The 27,055-nt window shown below is 45.5% G+C and overlaps 1 protein-coding gene across 2 annotated transcripts; it reads left to right on the top strand.

Annotated features, from left to right (window-relative positions):
- Positions 1 to 1,289: 1,289 nt before the first annotated feature.
- Positions 1,290 to 26,085, top strand: trim47 (tripartite motif containing 47). 2 transcript variants are annotated; one of them, XM_065004961.1, is made up of 10 exons: positions 1,290 to 1,683; positions 4,381 to 4,598; positions 8,095 to 8,140; positions 8,589 to 8,684; positions 11,164 to 11,253; positions 13,659 to 13,793; positions 14,858 to 14,880; positions 16,237 to 16,355; positions 18,359 to 18,540; positions 22,406 to 26,085. In XM_065004961.1, exons 1-10 carry the CDS (start codon positions 1,495 to 1,497, stop codon positions 22,751 to 22,753), a joined length of 1,446 nt encoding a protein of 481 aa, XP_064861033.1. In that variant the 5' UTR covers positions 1,290 to 1,494; the 3' UTR covers positions 22,754 to 26,085. The 2 variants fall into 2 exon arrangements, with proteins under 2 accessions (XP_064861033.1, XP_064861034.1); XM_065004962.1 differs by having other exon boundaries at positions 18,359 to 18,438.
- Positions 26,086 to 27,055: the final 970 nt, after the last annotated feature.

A 27,055-nucleotide genomic window follows, 5' to 3' on the forward strand; every position in this document is an offset into this window, starting at 1 on the left:
GTAGTCGTATTGATGGCTAACACCAAATGCAATTACTAAATAATTAATCCCTACGTTTGAGATTTCATTATGAGATAAAAAAAATAATGATAATTAAAATCTGGAATAGATTTCAAAGCAATAAATGTATTAAACAAACATAATGTTCTGAGTACATTTTGCATGATGATAATACTGTACATACGCATATTGTAATGTTTTGTACGGGGGTGTTATTTATTTATTTATTTATTTATATATGTTAAGATATATTTATTAAAGTATATGGTAATATATTTTTTAAATGTATGTCACTTTTTATATGGGTTTTAAATATATGATCATATATGTTTAAATATATCTCATGTTCTTTGATATATAAGGCCACATATTGCCATACGGTTCCTTCAGAAAGTATTCCTACCCTTTGACTTCTTTCACATTTTGTTGTGTTACAGCCTGAATTCAAAATGGATTCAATCAAAAAAATGTTACCACCCATCTACACACCATAATGACAAAGTGAAAACATACAGGAATATCTCATTTACATAAGTATTCACATCCCTGAGTAAATACTTAGTAGAAGCAAGCTCCTTGAACAGTGATTATAGCTGTGAGTGAGTGGGGCGGCAGGGTAGCCTAGTGGTTAGAGCGTTGGACTAGTAACCGAAAGGTTGAATCCCCGAGCTGACAAGGTACAAATCTGTCGTTCTTGCCCCTGAACAGGCAGTTAACCCACTGTTCCTAGGCCGTCACTGAAAATAAGAATTTGTTCTTAAATGACTTGCCTAGTAAAATAAAGGTAAAAAAAAAAAAAAAAATTGCTGTGAGTCTATCTGGATAAGTCTCTAACACCTGGATTGTGCAACATTTGCCCATTATTCTTTAGAAAATTCTTCAACCTCTGTCAAATTGGTTGTTGATCGTTGCTAGATAACCTTTTTCAGGTATTGCCATAGCTTTTCAAGTAGATTCAAGTCAAAACTGTAACTCGGCCACTCAGGAACATTCTATGTCTTCTTGGTAAGCAACTCCAGTGTATATTTGGCCTTGTGTTTTAGGTTATTGTCCTGCTGTTAATGAAAGTAAATAGAGGCGAATATATTGATACAAGTCACCTTGTCCTAGAGATATTTACGCCAGGGTAAGCCTACACCAAACACAGCTCTTATTTTAAGTGTTTCCAGAATCCCCTATGGAAGAAAAATGAATGGTGGAAAAACGACTGGACCCATTTCCCTGTTTGACCGCTAGGTTTTATGGGTAATTATGACTCATACTGTGGTACTCTATGCAAATCTGCCTAATGACTTCCATACAAAAGTTCCTAGCTTCTTGGGGTTTATTTTCGTTGGACAAATTTTGGGCGGAGTAAAATCTTTCGCCTCGCCTCTTCCTCTACCCAGACAACGGATAGCCAATCGCATCATCAATCCAAGCAATCATGTTGAGCCAACACTTCCGCTTTCTTCTACGCTACGGAAAAGTGTTGTCGGTAGCTAGGTAAACAACATGGCTGCGGGATCCAGCGGTGCAGGCATCGAGCTACAGAAAGAGTTGATTTGTGCCATCTGTCTTGACTACTTCAACGACCCGGTCATTCTCAAATGCGGACACAATTTCTGCAAGTTTTGCATCCTGATGCATTGGGAGGAGAACGGAGGAGAGGACGTCGGTTATCAATGCCCCGAGTGCCGAATGGTTTGTTGTGCTTCAATGCTAATTAGCGTGTTTTATTCTTATCAGCTGTTTGCTAGCTAGACAATTTCTTTGTCATCTTGAATGGTCAAGTTAATCGTAGCAAGTGTAATTTACAATGCATTTTCCCGTACTTATTTTAAGCGTTTTACCACTGGAATTGGATAAAGTTAGAGATGAGTTAATAACACCGACACTGCTGGAAAAACGCGGAGCCTTTGTTATAAATTAGCTTGGTGGCTAATTAGGTAGTATGGCCAGGTGTTGTTTAATCAAGCCAACATGTAATCACGGCCGAATCATCATGCCCTTCATCTCTGTGACTAACTAACTAGTCACATAGCAAACTTTAGTATTGTCTCCTTTCTCTCAAAAGAAAGAACCCCACACTGTTCTTGTCAGTATCAAAGTATAAATCAAGTTTTATTCGGGAAGGAGTAGTGTGCGGGTCTTTATTTTTTTTATCCCAATTAAACTATCATTTCATTATTCCCGCTCACCTGCAACGGGCACACTGAGATGCAGGAGTGATTTTCCTGTTTTTAGTTACCCTTTGTCATCAATGTCTGAAACACTATTTTATTACCTGTGATAAGGTTAGGGCACATTCAGACGCGAACTACTTTTAGCAGCCATTGATGAAGGTATCTTCTTTTAAGAGCCCGACGCTTGTAGGTTACCATGGGCGAAGGTAACCCGGAGGATTTTCTAGGGCTGGGCGATATATTTTTAGGGGTGTACCGGTATCAATCCACATACATGTATGGATTTTTTACAATACAATCTATAAATGTATTTTGATAAAACTGCAAAATAAATGAACTGTTCTATTACATGTAATTGGGCTACTTCTCTGTCAGTTTTATCTTAGTTTGATTGAGTATGAAACCATCAGAAAGCCCATTAAAATCAATTTTTAATTCATATGTTGTCATCCTAGGGCAACGTTTCCCTGTACGTTTTTGGTTTTGGCCCTACACAGTTGATTCAAATGATCAAACCTTGATGATTAGTTTATTTTAATCAGCTGTGTAGTGCTAGGGCAAAAACTAAAACATGCACCCCTTGGGGGGGGGGGGTCCAATTGACCCAGCTTGAGAAACCTTGTTCTCGTGTCATGTGCATATATTGAGAACTTTAATTATTTCGAAATATAAAATAAGAAAAAACACTATAGTTACAAAAGTATGTGGACACTCATTCAAATTAGTGGATTTCTATATTTCAGCCATGCAATCTCCATAAACAAACATTTGCGGTAGAATGGCCTTACTGAAGAGCTCCGTGACTTTCAATGTGGTACAGTCATAGGATGCCACCTTTTCCAACAAGTTAGTATGTCAAATTTCTGACCTGCTAGAGCTGCCCCGGTCAACTGTAAGTGCTCTTATTGTGACGTGGCAACATCTAGGAGCAACAACAGCTCAGCTGCGACGTGGTAGGCCACACAAGCTCACAGAATGGGACCACTGAGTGCTGAAGCACGTAGCACTTAAAAATCGTCTGTCCTCTGTTGCAACACTCATTACTGAGTTCCAAACTGCCTGGAAGCAACGTCAGCACAATAACTGTTCATCGGGAGCTTCATGAAATGGGTTTACAAGGCCGAGCAGCTGCACAAAATCCTAAGATCCCCATGTGCAATGCCAAGCGTTGGCTGGAGTGGTGTAAAGCTCACTGCCTTTGGACTCTGGAGCAGTGGAAGCGTGTTCTCTGGAGTGATTCAACATCTGGCAGTCCAACAGACAAATCTGGGTTCGGCGGATCCCTGGAGAATGCTACCTGCCCCAATGCATAGTGCCAACTGTAAAGTTTGAGGATGAATAATGGTCTGGGGCTATTTTCCATGGTTCAGGCTAGGCCTCTTTGTTCCAGTGAAGGAAAATCTTAACACTGCAGCATACAATGACATTCTAGACAATTTTGTGCTTCCAACTTTGTGGCAACAGTATTGGGGAAGGCCCTTTCTTGTTTCAGCCTGATAATTCCTCTGGGCACAAAGCAAGATCCCTATAGAAATGGTTTGTTGAGATCGTTGTGGAAGAACTGGCCTGCACAGAGCCCTGACCTCAACCCCACCGAACACCTTCGGGATGAATTGGAACACCGGCTACGTGCCAGGCCTAATCGCCCCACATCATTAATGTTCTTGTGGCTGAATGGAAGCAAGTTCCTACAGCAATGTTCCAACATCTAGTGGAAAGCCTTCCCAGAAGAGTGGAGGCTGTTATAGCAGCAATGTTCCAACATCTAGTGGAAAGCCTTCCCAGAAGAGTGGAGCCTGTTATAGCAGCAATATTCCAACATCTAGTGGAAAGCCTTCCCAGAAGAGTGGAGCCTGTTATAGCAGCAATATTCCAACATCTAGTGGAAAGCCTTCCCAGAAGAGTGGAGGCTGTTATAGCAGCAATGTTCCAACATCTAGTGGAAGACCTTCCCAGAAGAGTAGAGGCTGTTATAGCAGCAACGGAGGGACCAACTCCATATTAATGGCCATGGTTTTGGAATGAGATGTTCGGCGAGCAGGTGTCCACATACTTTTGGTCATGTAGTGTATTTTTGGCCATATCGCCCAGCTCTACATGTTGTAGCAAGCTAAAAATGTTTGCCTAACTGTCTCAACTAATTCAGTACCTCCCTTTTCATTTGATGGTAATAATCTAAAAGATGTTTGTTCCAAACGTTTCTCTTTCTCTGTAGATATTTAACAAGATCAGCTTCACCAAGAACTACCTGGTTAAGAACCTTGTTGATAAGCTGAGTGGGTTGGAGTGTCTGAAGCCCTGTGAGCAGCCGGCTCCGTCCAAGCGTGTCCAGATAGATGGGAAATGTGACAGGCATGGAGAGGAGCTGAAGCTCTATTGTCACACCGACAACAAACCCATCTGTGTGGTGTGTAGGGAGTCCCGGGAACACAGGTAACACATGTTCCAAGTTTCCCCCTGAGGCCTACAGATCTAGGATCAGCTTTCCCTACCCTGATCTCAGAAACGCATAACAAAAATGGTTGTGTAATTGTGTCAGGTGCTTGATTCTGTTCTGGGGTGTTAAGAGTTGTGAAGGACATTGTATCATGTGAAGAGACAGCCTTGAAAATGTTCACCTAATCTTTCAGGTCATAAATAATCCTTGGTTCCTGCCTGTGTTTGGTAAAGATATGAGGGGGAGATGGTCATGACCCCCCCCCCTCCTTAGGACCATCTGGCAGAACAGTCAGAGTATGTTCTTTAAGTTAAGATCAGTAAAATTCAAAGAAGATCAGTAAAATTCAAAGAATAGGGCCTAATGTATTTATTTCAATTGACTGATTTCCTTATATGGACTGTACCTCAGTAAATTATATTTTTCTTCACTATATTTGAATGACCTACACAGTGCATTCGTACAGTGCATTCACACAGTGCATTCGGCAGGGTAGCCTAGTGGTTAGAGCATTGGACTAGTAACCGAAAGGTTGCAAGTTCAAATCCCGAGCTGACAAGGTACAAAAATCTGTCGTTCTGCCCCCTGAACAGGCAGTTAACCCACTGTTCCTAGGCCGTCATTGAAAATAAGAATTTGTTCTTAACTGACTTTCCTAGTTAAATAAAGGTAAAATAAAAAATAATTTGCACAGTGCATTTGGCAAAGTATTCAGAGACCTTGACTTTTTCCACATTTTATGTTACAGCTTTATTCTAAAATGTGTTAAATCGCCCCCTCCCTCATCAATCTACACACAATACCCCATAATGACAAAGCAAAAACAGGTTTTTATTTAAAAAAAATCAAATGTGTATATATATATTATTTTTTAAGTATACATTTACATAAGTATTCAGACCCTTTACTCAGTACTTTGTTGAAACACCGTTTTGCAGTGATCACAGCCTGGAGTCTCCTTATGTATAACGCTACAAGCTCGGCACACCTGTATTTGGGGAGTTTCTCCCATTCTTTTCTACAGATTCTCTCAAGTTCTGTCAGGTTGGATGGGGAGCTTTGCTGCACAGCTATTTTTAGGTCTCTCCAGAGATGTTCGATTGGGTTAAAGTCCAAACTCTGGGGGGTGCCTGCTTTATTATTGTTTGAACTGCAGATTGCCCTTTTAAGATGGATTGAGTGGTTGAACACAGTAAGGACATTCAGAGACATGTCCAGAAGCCACTCCTGTGTTGTCTTGGCTGTGTGCTTTTTATTTTATTTAAAAATATATATATAATTTAACCTTTTATTTAACTAGGCAAGTCAGTTAAGAACAAATTCTTATTTACAACGACGGCCTACCGAAAGGCATAAAACCTCCTGTTGGACAAGAGCGACAACACAACACTACATAAAGAGAGACCTAAGACAACAACATGGCAAGGTAGCAACACATGGCAACACAGCAAGGCAGCAACACAGCAAGGTAGCAACACATGACAACACAGCATGACAACATGGTAGCAGCCCAAAACGTGGTACAAACATTAATGGGCACAGACAACAGCACAAAGGGCAAGAAAGAAGGTAGAGACAACAATACGTCACGCAAAGCAGCCACAACTGTCAGTGTCCATGATTGAGTCTTTGAATGAAGAGATTGAGCGAGAACTGTGCTGTTTGAGTGTTTGTTGCAGCTCGTTCCAGTCGCTAGCTGCAGAGAACTGGAAAGAGGAGCGACCCAGGGATATGTGTGCTTTGGGGACCTTTAACAGATTGTGACTGGTTGAACGGGTGTTTGTATGTGGAGGATGAGGGCTGCAGTAGATATCTCAGATAGGGGGGCCTAAGAAGGTTTTGTATTTAGGGTCGTTGTCCTGTTGGAAGGTGAATCTTCACCCCAGTCTGAGGTCCTGAGCGCTCTGGAGCAGGTTTACATCAAGGATCTCTCTGTACTTTACTCTGTTCATCTTTCCCTCGATCCTGACTAGTCTTCCAGTCCCTGCAGGCTGAAAAACATTCCCACAGCATTTTATTTTTTATTTTTTATTGAACCTTTATTTAACTTGGCAAGTCAGCATGATGCTGCCACCACCATGCTTCACCTTAGGGATAGTGCCAGGTTTCCTCCAGACATGATGGTGCCAGGTTTCCTCCAGGCATGATGCTGCCACCACCATGCTTCACCTTAGGGATAGTGCCAGGTTTCCTCCAGACATGATGCTGCCACCACCATGCTTCACTGTAGAGATGGTGCCAGGTTTCCTCCAGACATGATGCTGCCACCATCATGCTTCACCTTAGGGATAGTGCCAGGTTTCCTCCAGACATGATGCTGCCACCACCATGCTTCACTGTAGAGATGGTGCCAGGTTTCCTCCAGACATGATGCTGCCACCACCATGCTTCACTGTAGAGATGGTGCCAGGTTTCCTCCAGACATGATGCTGCCACCATCATGCTTCACCTTAGGGATAGTGCCAGGTTTCCTCCAGACATGATGCTGCCACCACCATGCTTCACTGTAGAGATGGTGCCAGGTTTCCTCCAGACATGATGCTGCCACCACCATGCTTCACTGTAGAGATGGTGCCAGGTTTCCTCCAGACATGATGCTGCCACCATCATGCTTCACCTTAGGGATGGTGCCAGGTTTCCTCCAGACATGACACTTGGCATTCAGGCCAAATAGTTCAATCTTGGTTTCATCAGACCAGAGGGTTTTGTTTCTCATGGTTTGAGAGTCCTGTAGGTTTGTCTGGCAAGCTCCATGTGAGCTATCATGTGCCTTTTTACTAAGGAGTGGCTTCTGTCTGGCGACTCTACCATAAAGGCCTGATTAGTGGAGTGCTGCAGATATGGTTGTCCTTCTGGAAGGTTCTCCCATCTCCACAGAGGAACTCTGGAGCTCTGTCAGTGACCATCGGGTTCTTGGTCACCTCCCTGACCAAGGCCCCTCTCCAATAATTGTTCAGTTTTGCCGGGCCTCCAGTTCTAGGAAGAGTCTTGGTGGTTCCAAACTTCATCCATTTAAGAATGATGGAGGCCACTGTGTTCTTGGGGACCTTCAGTGCTGTAGAAATGTTTTGGTACCCTTCCCCAGATTTTTTTTTTCAGTTTGTTTAAATTGGGCCTTTCAGGGGAGCAGTGTCTTTAAAAAAATATATTGGAAATATTGATTTGTTAATTGGTTTTGGGGATTCAAATTCTGTTACGATGATGAGAATTCTGTGAAAGTGTTTGTAAAATGCATAGTATTTGATCAAACATTTTGTTTCCTCACGATCACTGGTTTGATCAGAGTTTACTCTCCTATTATTTCACCACCTATCACTGGTTGGAGGTTGACCGTTAACCACTGATCTAGGAACACGTTAGCCTACCCTACCCTCAAATTCTCTCTTTGAGCAATCGAGTGGATATCACCAAACTGATGCTCTCAAGGCCAGAGTTTCTGTCACGTAGAGCATTCAAACCAAATAACATGATGGTGTTCCCTTGTCTTTTCAGACACCATGATGTGGCTCCTGTTCCAGAGGTCCTTGAGGATATGAAGGTGAGGCCCCGAGGACACAACATGCTGCTGTTGCTGAAAAAGATTTGTTGTTATGGTTTCTGAAAGAGTCAATCTGATACAGCCATCTTGGAATATTTAAATGAATGACATGATTCTAGAAGCATATAACTTGTAAATGTGTCATGAGCTTAGTTCAACTGTCCTTTACCCCATAATCAGAACCCAAAATGGAAGCTTGGTTTTACTCCGTTGTTTGTAAACAATGCAAAGGTATCATTTTAATATCATTGATGGTCAGTCCTTGCATCCATAGCTCTGTCTATGAATTTGAGACTGGTTACATTTCTCCAGCCCTGTCCGTCAGCAGTTTACCAAAACAGTGACGGGGTGTCTGCTATGTTATTGTTTGAACTGCAAATTGCCCTTTTTTTTAAGATGGATTGAGTGGTTGAACACGGTAAAGTGTGTGTGTGTGTGTTTCTCTCAGAGCGAACTGCGTCTGAGGCTGGTGGAATTAACATGGCAGAAGACTGTGTGTACCAGAGTGAAGGCTATGGATGAGCAGACCAAGAATGAAGCCAAGGTACACAGCTGGGCTCTGGATATACATAGATATGCTGTTGGTATACCAGTGAACTAATATATATATATAATTAATTAATTACAGATTATTAATTTTATTTATATATATATTAATTAATTAATGACAGATTATTAATTGTATTTATATATATTAATTAATTAATGACAGATTATTAATTGTATTTATATATATTAATTAATTAAATACAGATACATTTTATTTATATATATAAATTAATGAATTACAGATTATTAATTTTATTTATTTATAAATTATAATGATTAACAGACAGACAAATGGTCCAGAGTTTGGACACACCTACTCATTCAAGGGTTTTCCTTTTATTTGTACTATTTTCTACATCGTAGAATAATAGTGAGAACATAAACTATGAAATAACACGTATGTCCAAACTTCTGACTGGTACTGTATATATCAGTAGCCAGTTTGTTAGGCGACACCACCCTGTTCACCAAAATGGTTCGGTCCTACAGACAGTGAGTCACGTGGCCGTGGCTTGTTCTATAAAGCAGGCAGAGAGGCATCGAGACATTCAGAATGGGCAAAACCAGAAAGAGACTGGGTGTGGTATGATCGTAGTGACCTAAGAGACTGGGTGTGGTATGATCGTAGGGACCTAAGAGACTGAGTGTGGTATGATCGTAGGGACCTAAGAGACTGGGTGTGGTATGATCGTAGTGACCTAAGAGACTGAGTGCGGTATGATCGTAGGGACCTAAGAGACTGAGTGCGGTATGATCGTAGGGACCTAAGAGACTGAGTGCGGTATGATCGTAGGGACCTAAGAGACTGAGTGTGGTATGATCGTAGGACCTAAGAGACTGAGTGTGGTATGATCATTGGTGCCAGGCGCGATGGTTCCAGTATCTCAGAAACAGCCTCCTGGGCTTTTTCACGCACGACAGTGACTCAGTTTACCCAGAACGGTGCGACAAACAGACATCCTGACAGTGGCTGTCCTGTGGGCAAAAAACTGCCTGTTGATGAGAGGTTGACGGAAACGTCAAGAATGGTGCAAAGCTAACAGGCGGGCTGCAAACAGTGGTGTGCAGAACGGCATCTTGGGAACGCACAACTCATCGGTCCTTGACACATATGGACTATCCACACCGGGTTCTGCTCCTATCAGCTTAAAAACAACAGAAAAAGCAGCTCCTGTGGGCAGGCGATCATCAACACTGGACAATCGAGGAGTGGAAAAACATCACCTTGTCCAACGAATCTCGGTTCCTGTGTGTGTTCGTTCCTCCTCTGGTTAGACTGACAGTCATGTGTGTTGGTACCTCCTCTGGTTAGACTGACAGTCGTGTGTGTTAGACTGACAGTCGTGTGTGTTCGTTCCTCCTCTGGTTAGACTGACAGTCGTGTGTGTTCGTTCCTCCTCTGGTTAGACTGACAGTCGTGTGTGTTCGTTCCTCCTCTGGTTAGACTGACAGTCGTGTGTGTTCGTTCCTCCTCTGGTTAGACTGACAGTCGTGTGTGTGTTCGTTCCTCCTCTGGTTAGACTGACAGTCGTGTGTGTGTTCGTACCTCCTCTGGTTAGACTGACAGTCGTGTGTGTTGGTTCCTCCTCTGGTTAGACTGACAGTCGTGTGTGTTGGTTCCTCCTCTGGTTAGACTGACAGTCGTGTGTGTTCGTTCCTCCTCTGGTTAGACTGACAGTCGTGTGTGTTGGTACCTCCTCTGGTTAGACTGACAGTCGTGTGTTGGTTCCTCCTCTGGTTAGACTGACAGTCGTGTGTGTTGGTACCTCCTCTGGTTAGACTGACAGTCGTGTGTGTTGGTACCTCCTCTGGTTAGACTGACAGTCGTGTGTGTTCGTTCCTCCTCTGGTTAGACTGACAGTCGTGTGTGTTGGTACCTCCTCTGGTTAGACTGACAGTCGTGTGTGTTGGTTCCTCCTCTGGTTAGACTGACAGTCGTGTGTGTTGGTTCCTCCTCTGGTTAGACTGACAGTCGTGTGTTCGTTCCTCCTCTGGTTAGACTGACAGTCGTGTGTTGGTACCTCCTCTGGTTAGACTGGCAGTCGTGTGTGTTGGTACCTCCTCTGGTTAGACTGACAGTCGTGTGTGTTCGTTCCTCCTCTGGTTAGACTGACAGTCGTGTGTTGGTTCCTCCTCTGGTTAGACTGACAGTCGTGTGTGTTGGTTCCTCCTCTGGTTAGACTGACAGTCGTGTGTGTTGGTTCCTCCTCTGGTTAGACTGACAGTCGTGTGTGTTGGTTCCTCCTCTGCTAAGACTGACAGTCGTGTGTGTTGGTTCCTCCTCTGGTTAGACTGACAGTCGTGTGTGTTGGTTCCTCCTCTGGTTAGACTGACAGTCGTGTGTGTTGGTTCCTCCTCTGGTTAGACTGACAGTTGTGTGTGTTCGTACCTCCTCTGGTTAGACTGACAGTCGTTATGTCAGATGACCATTAGGTGACGCCAGTGTCTTTTCCCCATGTTATCACATCTTCTAGTTAAAGAAGCTGAAGCTGAAGGAGAAGATTGAAGAGGACGTGGGATCTCTAGTCCAGTTCCTGTTGGATGAGAAGGACGACCTACTGGAGGTTAGTGTGTGTATATACAGTTGAAGTCGGAAGTTTAAATACACTTAGGTTGGAGTCATTAACTTGTTTTTCAACCACTCCACAAATGTATTGTTAACAAACTATAGTTTTGGCAAGTCGGTAAAGATATCTACTTTGTGCATGACACAAGTAATTTTTCCAACAATTGTTTACAGACAGATTATTTAACTTATAATTCACTGTATCACAATTACAGTGATACAGAAGTTTACATACACTAAGTTGACTGTGCCTTTAAACAGCTTGGAAAATTCCAGAAAATTATGTCATGGCGTTAGAAGCTTCTGATAGGCTAATTGACCTCTTTTGAGTCAATTGGAGGTGTACTTGTGGATGTATTTCAAGGCCTACCTTCAAACTCAGTGGCTCTTTGCTTGACATCATGGGAAAATCAAAAGAAATCAGCTAAGACCTCAGAAAAAAGATTGTAGACCTCCACAAGTCTGGTTCAATTTCCAAACCCCTGAAGGTACCACGTTCATCTGTACAAACAATAGTACACAAGTATAAACACCATGGGACCACACAGCCGTCATACCGCTCAGGAAGGAGACGAGTTCTGTCTCCTAGAGAGGACCGTACGTTGGTGCAAAAAGTTCAAATCAATCCCAGAACAACAGCAAAGGACCTTGTGAGAAGATACTTTTGTACCTGTTTCCTCCAGTATCTATATCCACAGTAAAACAGGTCCTAAATCGACATAATCTGAAATGCCGCTCAGCAAGGAAGAAGCCACTGCTCCAAAACCTCCATAAAAAAGCCAGACTACGGTTTGCAACTGCACATGGGGACAAACATTATACTTTTTGGAAAAATGTCCTCTGCTTTGAAGAAACAGAAATAGAACTGTTTGGCCATAATGACCATTGTTTTGTTTGGAGGAAAAAGGGGGTGGCTTTCAAGCCGAAGAACACCATCCCAACCGTGAAGCACGGGGGTGGCAGCATCATGTTGTGGGGGTGCTTTGCTGCAGGAGGGACTGGTGCACTTCTCAAAATAGATGGCATCATGAGGTTGGAAAATTGTGGATATATTGAAGCAACATCTCAAGACATCAGTCAGGAAGTTAATGCTTGGCTTTGGCAAATTGGTCTTCCAAATGGACAATGGCCCCAAGCATACTTCCAAAGTTGTGGCAAAATGGCTTAAGGACAACAAAGTTAAGGTATTGGAGTGGCCATCACAAAGACCTGACCTCAATCCCATAGAACATTTCTGTGCAGAACTGAAAAAGCGTGTGCGTGCAAGGAGGCCTACAAACCTGACTCAGTTACACCAGCTCTGTCAGGAGGAATGGGCCAGAATTCACCCAACTTATTGTGGGAAGCTTGTGGAAGGCTACCCGAAACGTTTGACCCAAGTTAAACAATTTAAAGGCAATGCTACCAAATACTAATTGAGTGTATGTAAACTTCTGATCCACTAGGAATGAGATGAAATAAATAAAAGCTGAAATAAATAGTTCTCTCAACTATTATTCTGACATTCTTTAAAATAAAGTGGTGATCCTAACTGACCTAAAACAGGGAATTTCTACTAGGATTAAATGTCAGGAATAGTGAAAAACTGAGTTTAAATGTATTTGTCTAAGGTGTGTGTTAACTTCTGACTTCAACTGTATTAGGTCACCACACACACACACACACACCTACACACACACATTATTATATATGCCGTTTGGCTAACGCCTTTATCCAGAAGCTTGCATACTTTCTCTTTGTGTGGGTGGCCTCGGTGGGAATCAAACCCAACAATCCTGGCCTCGGTGGGAATCAAACCCAACAATCCTGGCCTCGGTGGGAATCAAACCCAACAATCCTGGCCTCGGTGGGAATCAAACCCAACAATCCTGGCCTCGGTGGGAATCAAACCCAACAATCCTGGCCTCGGTGGGAATCAAACCCAACAATCCTGGCGTTGAAAAACACTGTTTTACCAACTGAACCACCAATGATCCTGTCTCAGTATTAGTCATGTTGAGTATTCAAACAGTCATTTTACAGTTAGGTTTTGTAAGCTGATGGTTTTGTTTACTTACCGTGCAAATACCGTGTTCTCAAATTTCATCTGCTTTTTGTTATTTAATCAACTAAGAGATGGCAAATTGTATACTCTGTGTAGCCTGATGGCTAGTTGGTATACTCTGTGTAGCCTGATGGCTAGTTGGTATACTCTGTGTAGCCTGATGGCTAGTTGGTATACTCTGTGTAGCCTGATGGCTAGTTGGTATACTCTGTGTAGCCTGATGGCTAGTTGGTATACTGAATACTTTGGCTCACATTGGGCTAATTTGCATATAGCAGCAGCAAAATAATAATTAGATTATTCAGAAAATTGTCATGAGAGTTCCAACAGTGTAATAATGTCGAAATGTCCATCCTTAGGCTCTGGATGCTGAGGAGGGGACTGTCATAGGGATGATAGATGACAACCTGAGGTGGGTGGAGACCGAGGTGGTAGCTGTGGACAAACACATGGCCCAGATACACAACCACATCAGAGGAAACACCAGCTTCGAGGTTCGTTTGTCAAACATTCCCTCACAGTTTCTGTCCTTTCTGAGATGGTTGATTTAGAAAATGCGCTACCGGATTCAAAAGGGTTTTCTGAGAAGTGGTCATGTAAAGTGTGTTTTTTTCACCTTTATTTAACCAGGTAGGCCAGTTGAGAACAAGTTCTCATTTATAATTGCGACCTGGCCAAGATAAAGCAAAGCAGTTCGACACAAACAACAACACAGAGTTACACATGGAGGAAAACAAACATACAGTAGAAAAATCTATATACAGCATGTGTAAATGAGGTAGGATAAGAGAGGTAAGGCAATAAATAGGCCATGGTGACAAAGTAATTACAATATAGCAATTAAACACTGGAATGGTAGGATGTGCAGAGGATGAATGTGGAAGTTGAGATACTGGGGGGCAAAGGAGCAAGATAAATAAATACAGTTTGGGGATGAGGTACATTGAATGAGCTATTTACAGATGAGCTATGTGCAGTAAAGTTAACCAAGAAAAGTGTTTTCTGAGAAGCCCCATACATTTAGTATTATAGTTTTCATGTTCCTGAAGTGTTGATGAAGGTAGCATGGCAATCCTCCCATCTTGTTCTATGGTCAGACTCATAGAGTTGGATGGAAGACTACAGTCCTGTTTTAGCGCGGGCTGCGCCATCGAGGGCTTTCCATAATGAGTCAACTGGATGGGAATTGCTATTAGTTAAGAAAAGGGCTCAGAATTCTACCCGGGTCTATGGTCAAACGACGACAAATGGTGGTTTTAGTTTAGCACTATATAGACGCTGTGGTAGACGGCGTGCTTCCTGCATCAACCAACCACTGTCTACCGCAGCCGAGTTATAGGTGCAGGTTTGGAGACCGTTTCTTTACAGATATCCCACGCATTATACAATCTGGGTGTAAGGACAAGGAGTTATGGGTTCCAGATATACCTTCAGTAACAGGGGTTAGCCCATTACTTTCCTGGCTCTGCGTTGTAGCCTTCTAGAACATTCTATATTGGGTTAATTCTAGCTGTGTGAAAGGGTTTGTATCTCATCTTCTGTCTTTCTCTCTCCACAGAGCATCACTGAGACATACAAAAAGTAAGTTTTTGTTTTCCCATGTTCAGCTTGTAGTCTGCGTCTGGTGTTCTCTGGTTCGGCCTGTAGTCTGGTGTTCTCTGGTTTGGCCTGTAGTCTGGTGTTCTCTGGTTCGGCCTGTAGTCTGGTGTTCTCTGGTTTGGCCTGTAGTCTGGTGTTCTCTGGTTTGGCCTGTAGTCTGGTGTTCTCTGGTTTGGCCTGTAGTCTGGTGTTCTCTGGTTCGGCCTGTAGTCTGGTGTTCTCTGGTTCGGCCTGTAGTCTGGTGTTCTCTGGTTCGGCCTGTAGTCTGGTGTTCTCTGGTTCGGCCTGTAGTCTGGTGTTCTCTGGTTAAACCTGTAGTCTGGTGTTCTCTGGTTCAGACTGTAGTCTGGTGTTCTCTGGTTAAACCTGTAGTCTGGCGTTCTCTGGTTCAGCATGTAGTCTGGCGTTCTCTGGTTCAGCCTGTAGTCTGGCGTTCTCTGTTTCAGCCTGTAGTCTGGCGTTCTCTGGTTCAGCCTGTAGTCTGGCGTTCTCTGGTTCAACCTGTAGTCTGGCGTTCTCTGGTTCAGCCTGTAGTCTGGCGTTCTCTGGTTCAGCCTGTAGTCTGGCGTTCTCTGGTTCAGCCTGTAGTCTGGTGTTCTCTGGTTCAGCCTGTAGTCTGGCGTTCTCTGGTTCAGCCTGTAGTCTGGCGTTCTCTGGTTAAACCTGTAGTCTGGTGTTCTCTGGTTCAGCCTGTAGTCTGGCGTTCTCTGGTTCAGCCTGTAGTCTGGCGTTCTCTGGTTCAGCCTGTAGTCTGGCGTTCTCTGGTTCAGCCTGTAGTCTGGCGTTCTCTGGTTCAGCCTGTAGTCTGGCGTTCTCTGGTTCAACCTGTAGTCTGGTGTTCTCTGGTTCAGCCTGTAGTTCTCTGGTTCAACCTGTAGTCTGGTGTTCTCTGGTTCAGCCTGTAGTCTGGTGTTATCTGGTTCAGCCTGTAGTCTGGCGTTCTCTGGTTCAGCCTGTAGTCTGGCGTTCTCTGGTTCAGCCTGTAGTCTGGCGTTCTCGGGTTCAGCCTGTAGTCTGGCGTTCTCGGGTTCAGCCTGTAGTCTGGCGTTCTCGGGTTCAGCCTGTAGTCTGGCGTTCTCGGGTTCAGCCTGTAGTCTGGCGTTCTCAGCCTGTAGTCTGGCGTTCTCAGCCTGTAGTCTGGCGTTCTCAGCCTGTAGTCTGGTGTTCTCAGCCTGTAGTCTGGTGTTCTCTGGTTCAGCCTGTAGTCTGGTGTTCTCTGGTTCAGCCTGTAGCCTGGAGAAAGATATTTTACTGTCCTTTGTTTTAGTTTGTGTAGTAACTCCATATCTCCCCTGTCCTCTGCTCTTCTCTCACCATATCTCCTCCTCCTCTCTCCAGCCCTCTAAAGGTGAGCCCTCTCATCTCATCTGTTAACTGTTCTGGTGACTGGATGAATGACTTCTCCGGACCCCATCAGCTGATCTTGTGGAAAAGGATGATGCACGTGTTGCACACCAGTGAGTTGGCCTGGACACACAGACACAGATACACAGACACACACACACACAGACACACACACACACACAGACAGACACACAGACAGACACACAGACAGACACACACACAGACACACACACAGACACACACACAGACACACACACAGACAGACACACAGACAGACACACACACACACACACAGACAGACACACACACAGACACACACACACAGACACACACACACAGACACACACACACACACACACACACACACAGACACACACACACACACACAGACACACACAGACACACCCACACACAGACACACCCACACACACCCACACCACACACAGACACACCCACACACAGACACACCCACACACAGACACACCCACACACAGACACACCCACACACAGACACACCCACACACAGACACACCCACACACAGACACACCCACACACAGACACACCCACACACAGACACACACACACAGACACACCCACACACAGACACACACACACAGACACACACACAGACACAGACACACCCAGACACAGACACACCCAGACACAGACACACCCAGACACAGACACACCCAGACACAGACACACCCAGACACAGACACACCCAGACACAGACACACCCAGACACAGACACACCCAGACACAGACACACCCAGACACAGACACACCCAGACACAGACACACCCACACACAGACACACCCACACACAGACACACCCACACACAGACACACCCACACACAGACACACCCACACACAGACACACCCACACACAGACACACCCACACACAGACACACCCACACACAGACACACCCACACACAGACACACCCACACACAGACACACCCACACACAGACACACCCACACACACACCCACACACACACCCACACACACACACACACAGACACACACACACACACACAGACACACAGACACACACACACACACACACACACACACACACACACACACACCCACACACAGACACACCCACACACAGACACACCCACACACAGACACACCCACACACAGACACACCCACACACAGACACACCCACACACAGACACACCCACACACAGACACACCCACACACAGACACACCCACACACAGACACACCCACACACAGACACAGACACACCCACACACAGACACACACACACACAGACAGACACACCCACACACAAACACACAGGCTCTCTTTGACTGTTCTATTCACACAGGTGAACTTCCCATCTAACATCTCCCCTTGTCTCCACCCCTGTCTCTCTCTCCCTCACCCCCTCTACCTTTTTGTTCTTACTCTGTCCCTCTTCCACCTCCTCCTCTCTATCTCTCTGCCTCCCATTCTCTCACTGTCCCTCTTCCACCTCCCCCTCTCTATCTCTCTGCCTCCTTTTCTCTCTCTCTCTGTCCCTCTTCCACCTCCCCCTCTCTATCCCTCTGTCTTCCACCTCCCCTCTCTATCTCTCTGCCTCCTTTTCTCTCTCTGTCCCTCTTCCACCTCCCCCTCTCTATCTCTCTGCCTCCCTTTCTCTCTCTCACTGTCCCTCTTCCACCTCCCCTCTCTATCTCTCTGCCTCCCTTTCTCTCTCTCACTGTCCCTCTTCCACCTCCCCCTCTCTATCTCTCTGCCTCCCTTTCTCTCTCTCACTGTCCCTCTTCCACCTCCCCCTCTCTATCTCTCTGCCTCCTTTTTCTCTCTCTCTGTCCCTCTTCCACCTCTCTCTATCCTCTGTCTTCCACCTCCCCCTCTCTATCTCTCTGCCTCCCTCTTCTCTCTCTCTCTCTCTCTGTCCCTCTTCCACCTCCCCCTCTCTATCTCCTCCCCTCTCTCTCTCTCTCTGTCCCTCTTCCACCTCCCCCTCTCTATCTCTCTGCCTCCCTTTCTCTCTCTCTCTGTCCCTCTTCCACCTCCTCCTCTCTATCTCTCTGCCTCCTTTTCTCTCTCTCTCTGTCTCCCTCCTCCACCTCCCCCTCTCTCCCCTCTTGCTCCCAGTGCCCCAGAACCTGACCCTGGACCCAGACACGGCTCACCCTAACCTGGCCATCACAGACTTCGACACCAAGGTAGAGGAGGTGCGTACCCGTAGCCAGGAACCAGACCTGCCTCAGCGCTTCACTCGCTTCTGTGGCATTCTGGCCACCGCGCAATACTCCAGTGGACAACACTACTGGGAGGTAGTGATCTTTATTTATATACACTGTACATTACGTTTTCTAAGTCTGATGAGGATGATACTGTATGTACCAGGCAGGTTTCCCCTCTGGGATAGCGAAGTATGTCATATTTTAGCAGACACTCTTATCCAGAATGACTTAGTGTAGCTAAATCTTAGATTAGGGGGGGGGGTGATCAAGTGTTTCATTTCATATTGTTAGAGTTGTGTAAATTCGAATCTGGTATCAGGATAAATATAACAATGAGTCACCGATTTTATACTATGTATTTTTTATTAGCTAAGTAATAAATGGCAAATGCAACTTTAGTATATACGGGCTGACTGTAATACCACGCAGGGCAGAACAGAGAACTGACTTGTTCCTGACAAAGATATTATAATATACCCTGATGACAGTAGTAGTTCCGGCTTCCCGAGCAGAGACTGGGCGTGGTTTAAACTTGCTCAGCCTATTGCAGGAGCTCAGGCGGGTCCCCGCCTCTTGGCGCTTCTGTTGATAGATGTAACTGTTGCTGTGAAGAACATCCAGGCTCTCATGCTCCATACCGTTATCTCGCTCCTGTTATCTAACAAAAGACCGCTTGTTCTCGCAACACCCCGCTCTGAATGTGCCCCCCCCCAACTCATTGAACAGTCCCTGTCTTCTGTATTTTTCCATCATGAGAAAGGCCCATGGCCCTGAAACTGTTAACAATGTTTCAAGTCAGCTATGTTACATAACACATACATACATCCACACAAGCCAACAGCAGATAATATTCAATCATATATATGGTAACGGGTTATAGTGCATAACACATACATACATCCACACAAGCCAACAGCAGATAATATTCAATCACATCTATGGTAACGGGTTATAGTGCATAACACATACATACATCCACACAAGCCAACAGCAGATAATATTCAATCACATCTATGGTAACGGGTTATAGTGCATAACACATACATACATCCACACAAGCCAACAGCAGATAATATTCAATCATATATATGGTAACGGGCTATAGTGCATAACACATACATACATCCACACAAGCCAACAGCAGATAATATTCAATCATATATATGGTAACGGGCTATAGTGCAAAACACAGAAACCTCATATGAGACGACCGTACAGAATGTCACTTTTATTTGATGTTTTTTTCATACATATACTACATTAAGTTACAGAGGCATAAATATCATAACCCCCCCCCCACCCCCAAAAAACCTGTTAAAGTCCCCTAGCATGTTTTGGGGACATGATCTGTGTTTCTTCACTGATCTATTTTTCACGATTTCATTCATGATTATTTGTAATTCTTCGACGTGGGTGGTATCCAGATTTTCCTACCGTCATTGTGTTCTTCTGCCATTTTGGGGATTTACGGTATTACCGGTACATCACACAAGGGGGCGCTATAAATTCAACAACAACAAAAATGCCCATGGCTTTTACCAAAGTGCTAACAGAATTAGCACAAGTAGTAGCGAAATCACATAGACTCCGTTAGCTAAATGCTAACAAGTGAAAACAAAACAAAACTAATTGCAAATCCAGCTCATAAAGTTACACAAGAATTGCTAGTCTCTACCGAATGTTATTTTCGGTGAGTGTGGACATTTTACAAGCGAAAGAACGAACGAGCGAACGAGAGAAATTGTACAAGTGAACAAAGTTGTGACTCATGCTTTTCTGAAGGAAGAGCAGCATGGAGAAGAACAGAGTAGGAAGACTAAGCTTGTAGGAAACACAGGGACAAAATGGCCACTGTACTGTCTCATCCAGGCCTCTGACTTCTGGCAGAAAGCCATTATTATAATAATATAGTATGTTCCATTTAGCAGACTCTTTAAAAACATTTTTTATCCAAAGTGACTTTCAGCCATACATGCATACATTTAACATGTGGTTGGTCCTGGGATTTGAACCCACACTCCTGACGTTGCATGCACTACGCTCTACCAACTGAGCTACAGAGAACCAGCAGATATCTAATTGTAAACACTTTAGTGGTGAATTGTATACAAGGGTTGCGGCAGGTACCCTAGTGGTTAGAGCGTTGGTCTAAAACCCCCAAACAGCAAGCAATGCAGGTGTAGAAGCACGGTGGCTAAGGTAAAAACTCCCTAGAAAGGCCATAACCTAGGAAGAAACCTAGAGAGGAACCAGGCTATGAGGGGTGGCCAGTCCTCTTCTGGCTGTGCCGGGTGGAGAGGAACCAGGCTATGTGGGGTGGCCAGTCCTCTTCTGGCTGTGCCAGGTAGAGAGGAACCAGGCTATGTGGGGTGGCCAGTCCTCTTCTGGCTGTGCCAGGTAGAGAGGAACCAGGCTATGAGGGGTGGCCAGTCCTCTTCTGGCTGTGCCAGGTAGAGAGGAACCAGGCTATGAGGGGGGGCCAGTCCTCTTCTGGCTGTGCCAGGTAGAGAGGAACCAGGCTATGAGGGGTGGCCAGTCCTCTTCTGGCTGTGCCAGGTAGAGAGGAACCAGGCTATGAGGGGTGGCCAGTCCTCTTCTGGCTGTGCCGGGTGGAGAGGAACCAGGCTATGAGGGGTGGCCAGTCCTCTTCTGGCTGTGCCAGGTAGAGAGGAACCAGGCTATGAGGGGTGGCCAGTCCTCTTCTGGCTGTGCCAGGTAGAGAGGAACCAGGCTATGAGGGGTGGCCAGTCCTCTTCTGGCTGTGCCAGGTAGAGAGGAACCAGGCTATGAGGGGGGGCCAGTCCTCTTCTGGCTGTGCCGGGTAGAGAGGAACCAGGCTATGAGGGGAGGCCAGTCCTCTTCTGGCTGTGCCGGGTAGAGAGGAACCAGGCTATAAGGGGGGGCCAGTCCTCTTCTGGCTGTGCCGGGTGGAGAGGAACCAGGCTATGAGGGGTGGCCAGTCCTCTTCTGGCTGTGCCAGGTAGAGAGGAACCAGGCTATGAGGGGTGGCCAGTCCTCTTCTGGCTGTGCCAGGTAAAGAGGAACCAGGCTATGAGGGAGGGCCAGTCCTCTTCTGGCTGTGCCAGGTAGAGATGAACCAGGCTATGAGGGGGGGCCAGTCCTCTTCTGTCTGTGCCAGGTAGAGAGGAACCAGGCTATGAGGGGGGGCCAGTCCTCTTCTGGCTGTGCCAGGTGGAGATTATAACAGAACTTGGCCAAGATGTTCAAATGTTCATAGATGACCAGCAGGGTCAGATAATAATACATTGAAACGCCTTGACCTTTTAGATTTTTATTAGGTACATGAAATGTTCAACTAAAAAGTCCATGTTGTGTGAAACTACGTCATCACACACTGGTTTATATCTGCAACAAGTCTGTTTGGTGGAATCCCACCCCAGCAGGGTGTGGTCTCCGCGCAGGGTGTGGTCTCCGCGCAGGGTGTGGTCTCCGCGCAGGGTGTGGTCTCCGCGCAGTGTTGAAACTAAAATATTAAACTCAAGTGTTTTCCGCATTTAACCCAACCCCTCTGAATCAGAGAGGTGTGTCTTCCACATTTAACCCAACCCCTCTGAATCAGAGAGGTGTGTCTTCCACATTTAACCCAACCCCTCTGAATCAGAGAGGTGTGTCTTCCACATTTAACCCAACCCCTCTGAATCAGAGAGGTGCGGGGCGGCTGCCATAATCGACGTCTTCGGGGCCCGGGGAACAGCGGGTTAACTGCCTTGCTCCGGGGTAGAAAGACAGATTTTTTTACCTTGTCATCTCTGTGATTCGATCCAACAACCTTTCGGTTACTGGCTCAATGCTCAAACCACTGGGATCCTAATGTAAATTCTAGTGGTTGAAGCCACATTTTTCATTGGGCCATATGTACACATAGGTGACACAAGGAAACTTAATGAAGAAAGGCAAGTACAGTAAGGTTTTGATTTGTTGTTTCTTATTTCAGGTGGATGTGAAGGACAAGGGCGTATGGTACCTGGGGGTGACAGGGGAGTACAGTCCCAGGAAGGGTTTCGTCAACCTGTGTCCATCCTCCGGCTACTGGAGCCTCAGTCTGCAGGACAGGCTATATGCTAACGAGGAGGATGCCAAGATACCTCTGGCCGACTACTGGAACTCCCCGAGGGTGGGCGTGTACCTGGACTACGACGCAGGACGCGTGTCCTTCTACGACGCAGTCACCATGAAGAAGTTGTACATGTTTGAGGCGTACTTCGAAGAGCCGGTATCTCCTTTCTTCAGCCCAGGGAAGAACGATCCTGGGAGCAGACTGCAGATCTGTCATTACTACTGAGATGGCGGGGGGAGGGGAGGTGCCTGGGTAGAAGATTAGGCCTACAGCCAATTCTGAGTGTGTGTGGCTACTCATTACAGATTCACTCTTGATGACAGCAAGGAGTGTGTGTGTGTGTGTGTGTGTGTGTGTGTGTGTGTGTGTGTGTGTGCCTGGGTAGAAGATGAGGCCTATAGCCAACCTTGAGAGTGAGTGTGTGTGTGGCTACTCATTCGAGATCCACGATTGATGATCAACCATTCCAGCTGTGGCTTTGTGCCCGAGCCCCTGGAGTGTTCTAGAATGTTACTAATTCTACTGTGGCTTTGTGCCAGAGCCCCTGGAGTGTTCTAGAACAGTACTGATTCTACTGTGGCTTTGTGCCAGTGCCCCTGGAGTGTTCTAGAATAGTATGGATTCTACTGTGGCTTTGTGCCAGTGCCCCTGGAGTGTTCTAGAATGGTACTGATTCTGTGGCTTTGTGCCATAGCCCCTGGATTGTTCTAGAATGGTACTGATTCTGTGGCTTTGTGCCCAAGGCCCTGGAGTGTTCTAGAACGGTACTGATTCTACTGTGGTGGGGGTTCCAGAGTGTCTTGTTCAATTGTGATTGTAGAATTTCTAAAATGGAAACATTTAAAATGAAAGACTCCCTTGGTGGTTGTGTGTGGCACCACAGGGACTCGTTGTGACTGATGCATGACATCACGTTGGCAAGACAGTTGCCTTTCTCCTAAAGGACACCAAGACACGGCCTTGCGCCGTTGGTCAGCTGCAGAGTGTGACCGTTTCAACGTGTTGAATCGTCTGCAATGTGAAAATGACAGCCAATATCCTGGTCAGAAGAGATGCCCCCATCTGGTTCTAACCACTGGACTTTACGGTGTGGTCTGACCCCGCCGGACTTTACGGTGTGGTCTGACCCCGCCGGACTTCACGGTGTGGTCTGACCCCGCCGGACTTCACGGTGTGGTCTGACCCCGCCGGACTTCACGGTGTGGTCTGACCCCGCCGGACTTCACGGTGTGGTCTGACCCCGCCGGACTTCACGGTGTGGTCTGACCCCGCCGGACTTCACGGTGTGGTCTGACCCCGCCGGACTTCACGGTGTGGTCTGACCCCGCCGGACTTCACGGTGTGGTCTGACCCCGCCGGACTTCACGGTGTGGTCTGACCCCGCCGGACTTCACGGTGTGGTCTGACCTCTAAAAGCTGTGATAGGAAGTGCATGCATCTCATATGGCACCCTATTCCCTATAAAGTGCACTACCGGGGTCCATAGGACTCTGGTAGAAAGTAGTGCACCATATTTATTTATTTGTTTTCCCTTTTATTTAACTAGGCAAGTCAGTTAAGAACAAATTCTTATTTTCATTGACGCCTAGGAACAGTGGGTTAACTGCCTGTTCAGGGGCAGAACGACCTTGTCAGCTCGGGGGTTTGAACTTGCAACCTTCCGGTTACTAGTCCAACGCTCTAACCACTAGGCTACCCTGCCGCCCCATATAAGGGAATAGAGATTGTGGTCATACTGTACCATAGTAGTGGACATAACAGCACTTCAGTCACGCCTGTTCCTACAGACAGTCATTAGAGGTGTTAGTACCCTACTACAGACACGGCACGTGTCCCCAATAGCACTCTGTACCATATACAGTGTACCACTTTGGTCAAAATCAGATCACTATATAGGACAGGGATTCCCAAACTCAATACTCGGGTGCACATTTTCGTTTGTTGTTGTTGAGAAGTGCTGTTATGTCCACTACTATGGTAAGTATGACCACATACCCTATTCTCTTTTTATATGGGGCACTACTTTCTACCAGACTCCTATGGACCCTGGGTCAAATCAAATTTGATTTGTCACATACACATGGTTAGCAGATGTTAATGGTCACATGGTTAGCAGATGTTAATACGAGTGTAGCGAAATGCTTGTGCTTCTAGTTCTGACAATGCAGTAATAACCAACGAGTAATCTAACCTAACAATTCCAAAACTACTGTCTTATACACACAAGTGTAAGGGGATAAAGAATATGTACATAAAGATATATGAATGAGTGATGGTACAGAGCGGCATAGGCAAGATACAGTAGATGGTATCGAGTACAGTATATACATATGAGATGAGTATGTAAACAAAGTGGCATAGTTAAAGTGGCTAGTGATATATGTATTACATAAAGATGCAGTAGATGATATAGAGTACAGTATATACGTATACATATGAGATGAATAATGTAGAGTATGTAAACATTATATTAGGTAGCATTGTTTAAAGTGGCTAGTGATATATTTTACATTTCCCATCAATTCCCCTTATTAAAGTGGCTGGAGTTGAGTGCGTTGGCAGCAGCCACTCAATGTTAGTGGTGGCTGTTTAACAGTCTGATGGCCTTGAGATAGAAGCTGTTTTTCAGTCTCTCTGTCCCAGCTTTGATGCACCTGTACTGACCTCTCCTTCTGGATGATAGCGGGGTGAACAGGCAGTGGCTCGGGTGGTTGTTGTCCTTGATGATCTTAATGGCCTTCCTGTAACATCGGGTGGTGTAGGTGTCCTGGAGGGCAGGTAGTTTGCCCCCGGTGATGCGTTGTGCAGACCTCACTACCCTCTGGAGAGCCTTACGATTGTGGGCGGAGCAGTTGCCGTACCAGGCGGTGATACAGCCTGCCAGGATGCTCTCGATTGTGCATCTGTAGAAGTTTGTGAGTGCTTTTGGTGACAAGCTGAATTTCTTCAGCCTCCTGAGGTTGAAGAGGCGCTGCTGCGCCTTCTTCACGATGCTGTCCGTGTGGGTGGACCAATTCAGTTTGTCTGTGATGTGTATGCCGAGGAACTTAACCTCTTCAGTCGACCCTCTACTTTTTTGAACATTTTGTTAAAAATCGCGCAACATTTCAGCGCCCTGCTACTCATGCCAGGAATATAGTACGTTCATATGGTTAGAATGTGTGGATAGGAAACCCTCGGACGTTTTTAAAACTGGTTAAATCACGACTGTGGCTATTACATAACGTGCGTTACATCGGAAAGCGCTGGAAAACCTGATCACAGAAAATGGAAATAAATATCCTTGCGCCACTTCCAGCAATTGTTAACAGTGAGCCGAATTAGATAAGACCGAGCATTCAACTCCCACAGCATCCCCATGTTGTCTAGAGTCTTGTGAATTGAATCATCTTTAATTCTTGGTTGAACCGAAACAGGGGCACCACTTACCTCCGGTCTCCGCCCAGATCATTCCGGAAGAGCTCTCTCCTGAAATTTTTTCCAAGACGACAGCTAATGATATTTACATCGCCTACGGATGATTTTTATCGCTTATTAACGTTTACTAATACCTAAAGTAGCATTACAAACGTATTTCGAAGTGTTTTGTGAAAGTTTATCATCTACTTTTTGAATTTTAAAAAATGACGTTACGTTGTGAAATCGCTGTTTTTTCGTTTATCACACAGTCTACATATAACGATATCTTGGCTTTATATGGCCCGATTTAATCGAAATAAAGACCCAATAGTGTTTATGGGACATCTAGGAGTGCCAACAAAGAAGATGGTGAAAGGTAATGACTGTTTTCTATTTTATTGTGCGGTTTGTGTAACGCCGAAATGCTAATTATTTTGTTTACGTCCCCTGCTGTGCTTTTCTGTTGTAGTGTATTGGTGCATGCTATCAGATAATAGCTTCTCATGTTGTCGCCGAAAAGCATTTTAAAAATCGGACTTGTTGCCTGGATTCACAACGAGTGTAGCTTTAATTTGATACCCTGCATGTGTATTTTAATGAACTTTTGAGTTTTAACTAATACTATTAGCATTTAGCGTAGCGCATTTGCATTTCCAGAGCTCTAGTTGGGACGCAAGCGTCCCAAGTAGAGGCAACAGGTTAAAACTTGCTACCCTCTCCACTACTGTTCCATCGATGTGGATAGGGGGGTGTTCCCTCTGCTGTTTCCTGAAGTCCACAATCATCTCCTTAGTTTTGTTGACGTTGAGTGTGAGGTTATTTTCCTGACACCACACTCCAAGGGCCCTCACCTCCTCCCTGTAGGCCGTCTCGTCGTTGTTGGTAATCAAGCCTACCACTGTTGTGTCGTCCGCAAACTTGATGATTGAGTTGGAGGCGTGCGTGGCCACGCAGTCGTGGGTGAACAGGGAGTACAGGAGAGGGCTTCTTGTTTTAGTTTCTGTCTGTAGGCAGGGATCAACAAAATGAAGTCGTGGTCAGCTTTTCCGAAAGGAGGGCGGGGCGGGGCAGGGCCTTATATGCGTTGCGGAAGTTAGAATAGCAGTGATCCAAGGTTTTGCCAGCCCT

Source organism: Oncorhynchus nerka, linkage group LG19, assembly GCF_034236695.1.
Source record: "Oncorhynchus nerka isolate Pitt River linkage group LG19, Oner_Uvic_2.0, whole genome shotgun sequence".
NCBI lineage: Eukaryota > Metazoa > Chordata > Actinopteri > Salmoniformes > Salmonidae > Oncorhynchus > Oncorhynchus nerka.

Excerpts from the sequence above, each read along its gene's own strand:
- trim47 (XM_065004961.1), top strand. The coding sequence starts at position 1,495 with ATGGCTGCGGGATCCAGCGGTGCAGGCATCGAGCTACAGAAAGAGTTG. Across the intron at positions 8,685-11,163 it reads AGACCAAGAATGAAGCCAAG|TTAAAGAAGCTGAAGCTGAA; the intron begins GTACACAGCTGG and ends CACATCTTCTAG. Across the intron at positions 14,881-16,236 it reads ATCACTGAGACATACAAAAA|CCCTCTAAAGGTGAGCCCTC; the intron begins GTAAGTTTTTGT and ends TCCTCTCTCCAG.